The 7,487-nt window shown below is 30.4% G+C and overlaps 1 protein-coding gene across 2 annotated transcripts; it reads right to left on the bottom strand.

Moving 5' to 3' along the window:
- Nucleotides 1–745: 745 nt before the first annotated feature.
- Nucleotides 746–4,344, bottom strand: LOC140863161 (nicotinamidase 1). 2 transcript variants are annotated; one of them, XM_073266371.1, is made up of 6 exons: nt 3,393–4,180; nt 2,896–3,079; nt 2,667–2,800; nt 2,184–2,369; nt 1,219–1,314; nt 746–901 (listed from the first exon to the last, which is right to left on the bottom strand). In XM_073266371.1, the coding sequence occupies exons 1-5, from the start codon at nt 3,534–3,536 to the stop codon at nt 1,234–1,236; spliced, it is 729 nt and encodes a 242-aa protein (XP_073122472.1). In that variant the 5' UTR covers nt 3,537–4,180; the 3' UTR covers nt 746–901; nt 1,219–1,233. The 2 variants fall into 2 exon arrangements, with proteins under 2 accessions (XP_073122472.1, XP_073122471.1); XM_073266370.1 differs by lacking the exon at nt 746–901 and adding an exon at nt 4,239–4,344 and having other exon boundaries at nt 1,039–1,314; nt 3,393–3,597.
- Nucleotides 4,345–7,487: the final 3,143 nt, after the last annotated feature.

Genomic DNA, 7,487 nt, shown 5'->3' with positions numbered 1-7,487 from the left:
AAATAATTTTTTAGCTAAAATTCTGATTTTTGTATACATAATATTTTCGATAATATTTTGAAAAAAATATTAAATAAATAAATATTGTTATAAAATATTTTTTAATATTTTAACTATGTAAAGTTTTTTTAATATATTATTTTAATAAAAATAATACATAAGTTCTACTAAAAATTAATTTAAAAAATTTTCAAATTATATTTATAAGAAAAACTCATCAAAACGCCAATTAAACTCCGTCATAAACGTGCCACATGTTGTTTAATCAACAAATAAAAAATTAAAAGTTTAGTTAAACACAATAATTTAACCAATAGAACACGAATAATAAAAAATTGAAAGTCGTTCTCGATTTTTCTGACGGACAAAAATGATGAAGCTGGTTTTGAAACTAAAATAATATTATTGTTTTAATTAATTTGTAATATCAAAAGACTATTATACCCTTTTCTTCATCATAATTTCGTCAAAATCAGGTGGACATATACCAATTAAGCTATTAACAAAAGTTCGTGTACCAATTTGCTATTTAACAAATAATTCATATACCAAATTAATTTTTACTCAAAAACATCAGGTTCTTTGGAGTTTAGAATATGGGATGGTAATTGGATCTTTTGTTTTTCGCATTAAATATGGAGTTGGAAACACATTTATTTGACGACCACGCATTTTACCCAAACACTGTTTTGCCCATTGGATTTTTGCACATGGGAAGTGCTTGACCAAAAACCTGCAATCTTACATTTTGTACAAAGCTTGCAGGTTATTATGTGGAGATGTAGATAGAATTGCACATGTTTTCTTAGTGTGTACAACTTCTACGCAGTTGTGGAGATTGGTTGGAGGTACAGTGAGCTCTATGCCAGGTTTATTGAGATTTCAGAGGGACGACCATGGTCTGATTAAATGAATAAAATAGCTTATTTTAGTGATAAATGAATAAATATTCATCCAAAAAGCATAGTCACTTTTTGTTTCTATACCTTTAAAGTTTAAACCCAAAAAGAAATAGTTCTCAATCATCAAGAATGGAGCTATTCAAATCATTCGAGAAAGATTATTTTAATACCATGTAAGTCACAGGCATGAACTTGTTCACATCATGACACTATTTGAAACTAAAACTAAAACAAAAATCACGGATAACTCATTCGAGAAACAAAACAAACACTATAAACAACACGGAGGCTACACATACGCAGCGGTTGTATTTACCAGTACGTGATATCACTAGATACCAAAGGAAACATCTGAAACAACCTTTGCTCCTCTGCTTTTGGCTATGTAGAGTCCAACGTGATGCATCAGATCCTATAATGATGCATAAGAACAATATGTCAGGTGAATCAAAAAAATTACCCTCTTAATCTTTTCGAACTGTGTTCATACAATATAATGCATTATGTACACCAAGTGTTTGTAATACCCAACATGTGTAATGTACTGAATGTATTTACTAAACGAAGTATTTATCCTGAAAGGTACACTATCAAAATTGCTCAAGGAAACTATTCCAATATGTTTATGTTCGCTAAAACCCGAGAACTACATTCACCTAGTTAACTTTCTACAGAGTCAAAACATGAAGGTCAAAATTAAATGTAGGATCCTTTGGCTTCCCATGCAAACTGTGTCTGTACAAGGTACAAAATGAATATGTTTTATTTCTTGGAATTGAAAATCCTCATGAAAAAAAAAAACCAATCTAGGAGATTATAAGTCCAAAAAAGTGAAGATGAAATGCAGTAGATACGAACAATAGATCAAAAACACCACGAATATTAAGCGAGACAATCTTGCTTTACCTAACTTAACATTGACACGCTTCGTAAACTATGTCATGTTTCTGCTGCCAAGTAAACCTTAATAATTTACAAAACATCGTATTTTATCTGATCTCATGCCAAAACTGACATAAATCTTGCTTTTTTGCTCTCTGGTGGGAGTCAATAATACTAGTGACGTCTTATGACCTCCCTGACAACATATCACCAAATTAGTTCTTCCCTGGGTATCTTTTCGTCTAACATTTTGTTTGCCGAAATTAAGAATCAACTAGACCATAGGAACTCGAACATGCCATCAAGTGTATCAATAGATCAATCAAATAATCAAAAGATAAGAGAACCAGCAAGGATTAAATCGCAGTACTAATCTTCCACCCATTCAGAATATCTCACCTGAGGGTGAGCTGCAGCACCTTTCATATTTCTAGCAACATGTGATGGAAAATCGAAAGTAGCACAACCATGTGAATACACAATTACATCCTCCAGTGGGGAAAGCAGTCCATGGTTTCGAGCAGACAAAGATGAGCAGACAAAATCAAGGACACAAATATCTGTGCAAATACCTACAAACAAAATCTTAAGAAAGAAAACATTAGTGAGAAATGGCAAATGCCTCACGGAGAGCAATATATCAAATAAGTGGTTCGAAATTCCTTTTGTAATGTCGATTACTGATACAAAAGGTTATAGCTCGGGTAAATTTACAACTCAAATCTTTCAAACGAGCAACAACCAAAACCATCATATATCATTGTACCATATAGACAACCAACTAGGATGGTAGAAGTCAATTATTTCTCCCAACACTTCTTCAAAATCACAATAATGAGAAGTTAAGGATGAAGAAGAACAATGGTATGTAGCAAGACTTACAGCTTTGATCTCATTGGCTTTCACCCAATCAACAAAGACATTGGAGCCATCTTTCTCCAATGAACCGAGAAACCCATCAATACAATCCTTGTTCCGGATTGTTACATTTGGTTGGTTTTCCAACCACTGCAATTCTGCAATCCATAAAATCAGCATTACATTTGTTGCCAAAAAAAAAAAAAATAACAGTCCCATGACACAGCATGAAAAACATAGAAAATAATAGTACCGGGAACCAATTTCGACTCCTCTGTTCCAGCAAGACAGTGAGGAGGATAAGGCGGCTCCGGAACATCTGGATTATGACTATCGAGCACAGCATATATAGGCCATTTATTTTCACAGAACACCTTCGCAAGTTTCACAGATTCATCAACCATCTTAGAAATTTGTTTATTCGGTGCAGGAGGAGCCTGTACAAATCAAGATTCAAACAGATGAACCTCAAAACAAAGTCCCCAGTCAATCTCACTCAAGATCATTTAACAAGATCAACATAAACCAAGGTTGTCCTTAAATTACATGATTTGTCCTGAACTTTAATTCCTCTGTACCCATATAAAGTTTCAGAATCATTCTTGTTTTGAAATCATGGTTGGGGAAAAAAACCATTCAACATAATAAAAAAACAAAGGTGTTTATATATTGCCAACAAATTCACCAAGAAACACATACAAACGAAGGATGAACTTCAAGCTGAGTATGTGGGTTCAAAGGGATAATTACCAGACTGCCAGAACCGACGGTGCAGAAGCCATTAACGATGTCAACAAGTACCAAACCGGTCTTGATTTCACCGGAGAGACGGAGAGACTCCTGCTCCACCGGAATCTCATTTTTCAACACCTCAACTGCTTGCGAAGAAACCATGATTCGCTCCTTGTTAATTTTTCTTGGCTCAACAATTACTGGAATTTGCTGTTTTTAATCTCTACGGAAAGATCCCATTCAACAACTTCTTTGACTTTTGATTGGCACTCTTATATTTGGCTTTAGTATATGATATAATATTCAGTATATATAGTTGAATCATAAGATATTTTTTTGTGGGAGATACTTCGAGATTGTGACTTGTGGCGGCCAACTTGTTTGTTGTCCCTACGGAAAACTTAGCACACCTTTGAAGACTTGACCAAAAACATACCGATAATTTTTCAAGAAAAATGCAAAATTAACGCAACACGAATGCCAAAATAAATCAATAAACTATGGTACAGAAAAAAGATCGATCAAACACAAGATTTGAGACGAAACAAAATTTTATGTTTCAATAGGAAGAAGAAAAGACAGAAACTTTGATACAGATAAAAAAAAAAATCAATTATTCAAGAAATTGAACAATGCTTATGATCTAACACATGATTAGAAGTCGAAGAAAACAAACGACGCAAATTTCTAGCGATTCCTGGGCAGAATTTAACAATTTTGGTGGACGAAATTATAAACTAAATGGCAGAAGAATTGGGGAAAAAAAACAGAAGGAAATATGAGCATTTTTTCAACAGAATCCTTTTCATTCAATAAGAACACAATGAAGAAAGATTTGAATAAAAAAAAATAATTAAGCCTTGCCTTGCATGTCGTCGGGACCCTTGTACAACTTGTGAAATTGGAACGTAGATTGAGAAAGCACACTGAAAATTGAGAACGTAGATTGAGAAAGCACACTTAAATTTGGTGGATTTATTAGAATTCAAAATCTAATTCTTTTTAATTAGTTGCATGTGAAAATGATGTTTAAAAATCACACAAAGTTTTAGAAGACCGGATTGGTCAATGTCGTGAGACAAATCTCCCACCAATTCATTAAAGGTCAACTTGGAAATAGATACCCAAATCAAATAAAAGTTTGAGTTTAGTACCTAGACTTTCATTTTTCAAAAATGCCCTTGTCTTATCCGGAAGCATTATTATTTTCGAAATTATCAAATGTAGAGTCGGATTCAGAATCTGATTCACTTGATTCATCAAAGTAATAAATATTTTCATCATCTGATGAAAATTCAACTGTTTTTACTGGATAAAATCCAGAGTGTATAATTCTTCTAAAAGTTTAACTTTGTTTTTCTTTTCATTTTGTTTTGAACACTCATTTGCATAATGACCTTCTTCATTGCACAACCAACATGTGCAATTCTTTCCTTTACCTTTTGGGCAATGTGGTTTTTTATTATCAATCTTTTTATAAAATTTTCTTTTATAAGGTTTTCTGAAGAAATTCCTTTTAAATTTCTTTTTTTTATAGGGAATAAATTTTCTATTAAAAGATTTATAAGGTTTATTAAATTTATTTCGTTTCTGTCGTTTTAAATGTTTGTGTGACATGTTTGTTTTACAACCGTATTCTTTTACTGTGAATTCCATTTTGTCACAACAAAGTTTATTGTTTTGTTTGTAAGATTTGGATATTTTTTTATTTAATGTTACTTCATGACATTTTTTTGTTATAATATCTTTAATAAATTTGATAGCTTCTCCTAGTGTTTAGCATAAGCGCTAGTTAAGAATTCATCTTTATTATTTATTGGTATATTAGGTATTTTATTAAAAATACTTAATTTATAATGTTTTTTTATCAGCATCTATTAACTGATAATAGTTTGTTTCATAATCACATATAAATTCTTCTAGATAACATAAATTGCATAATTTTATATTATCCAGAATAAAAATTGCTCTAATTTGTTCTATGTTTTTGCTACTAAATTAGCGTCATTATTAGAAACTCCTAAAATTTTTGTTACAAGACATCAACAAATAGTTCGAAATATTGATGTTCTGTCATTCCTTGTGGTAGATTAGTAATTACCAGGTTTTCAGCAGCCCAAGTTCTTACTGCTCCTACCAATGTCATTTTTATCATTCCATGAGTTAATACTTGGATGTTCTGATCACTTTTATCTAATAGTGGTGTTAATTGAATTTGTACTGATAGTTCATTTGCCCAATGACCTATCTTTGATTTTCTTTCCTTAGTAGTAGAACATCCTAAATCTAGAATGTTTTGTTTTACAAATCCTGAAGTTTTTGATTCTCTAAGAATATTTCTAACATCTTTATATGTTCCAGAATATTGGTCTTTATTATATTCGTATCCTTCATTTTTGGTGCCACTACCATTACCTACATTCATTCGTAGAGTTAATCGTGGTCTAGAATCATCTTTTGATTCTGGTTCTGAGATATCCATATCTCTATATTGTTCTGTTTCTTGATGAGAATGATACAGTTCTTCTGTATTTATTTCTATTTGTTCATAATCAGATTGATCTGTTTCACTAAAAATCTTCATACTTAGTTTTTCCATAAATAAGGGGATTTTTATACCATGATTCAATTTTGAATGGTGGTTCTTCTTCCAGTTTTATTTTTCCTTTATCTATTGAAAGAACTTCCTTAAGATAGCTTAATATTTCATTACTATGTCTTTCTTGTTCTATTATTAATTTTTTCGTAGTTAAATCAATATATTCTTTGAAATTTCTTTCTAATTCTTGTATTGTTAAATTGATCTTTTCAATTTTACTCTCTAATTCTCCTAGATATTTTTCTAATTTTGTTAAGGATGTCATTACGAGGTTGATTCAGTATCATTGGCTTGTTTAATTTTAAGGATATTTTGATTCATGGTTCCAATCTTTTCAAGAATATCTTCATCATTTCTAGCTAATGATAACGATCTTCTTGGAAAAGAATGTTTCGTTATTTGGAGGTCATCTGAACTCCATTTTTTTACAGAAATCTATTTCTTCAATAAATGCCTTTCGGGGATGTTCAATTCTTGTAATATTTTCAAACATTCTTTCAACAGAAATGGTTGGTTTTGTTGAAATTATTCATATTTGAGAATTATTACTCATTGCTAAACCGACAACATAGTTTATATTGATCGAATGATTTCTTGTTAACATAAGATTATTTCTATAAAAACAATAATCTAGTGTTAAAACATCATTTATGTTTTTATTAAAAAGAGATATATTGTATTGTGGATAAATACAAAATTTCATCTTTTTGTAACATAAGTTTCCTATTATTTTTCCAAGGATTGAATCCTCAAGATTACATATCCTTTTGTCACGAACTGTGATTTCAATTGGTGTATCTATTTCTCTCGGTAGTGAGCTGATACAATTATTTCAATTCCTCCGATATGAACATATTTTAGTTTAGATCTTTCTTTTTCACTGGATTTTGCCATGATGGTATCAATATCTTGAGTTGTTAATAACTTCAGTATGTTAGATATTAGTTCGTTGTTTATTTTACATGATCGTTCTTTTGTTCGTATCGAATAATAAATTAAATTCTTTATGGGATTAAGAAGATTTGAAACTTTACTTAATATTCCAGGTTGATTTATTAAATTTGTTTTTGAATTATAAAATCCTGTTTTTTGTATTTCAGCAAACTTACTTTGATTGAATATAATATTCAAATTATACTCTTGATGCTCTTCGGATTCATCAATCTAAATGTTTTGATTTGAAGTTATTATCTCTGTCATTTTAACAGATGATAGAACTTCTTAATTTTCTTAAAGCTATTAAAAGTCTTTTTGTTGAATCTATTTGTTCTAATAGATTATGGAAATCTTCGAAATTATCAATTGAAGATTGACAATTTTTGAGATGTTTCAAATTATTTTCACAATTTTCTATATCAAAATTTATATTTTGGGAATATAAATTAAAGATATTTGTTTTTGTATTTTCATACATTTTCCATTTAGTAAAAATTGTTATTTTTACTATTTTGTTTTTGTTGACTGGGTTTTGATAATAAAGTTTATTCTTATACATAACAGATTGTTATGTCTTC

Source organism: Henckelia pumila, chromosome 4, assembly GCF_033568475.1.
Source record: "Henckelia pumila isolate YLH828 chromosome 4, ASM3356847v2, whole genome shotgun sequence".
In the NCBI taxonomy this organism is placed as follows: Eukaryota; Viridiplantae; Streptophyta; class Magnoliopsida; order Lamiales; family Gesneriaceae; genus Henckelia; species Henckelia pumila.
This window is presented reverse-complemented; position numbering and strand designations above follow the sequence as displayed.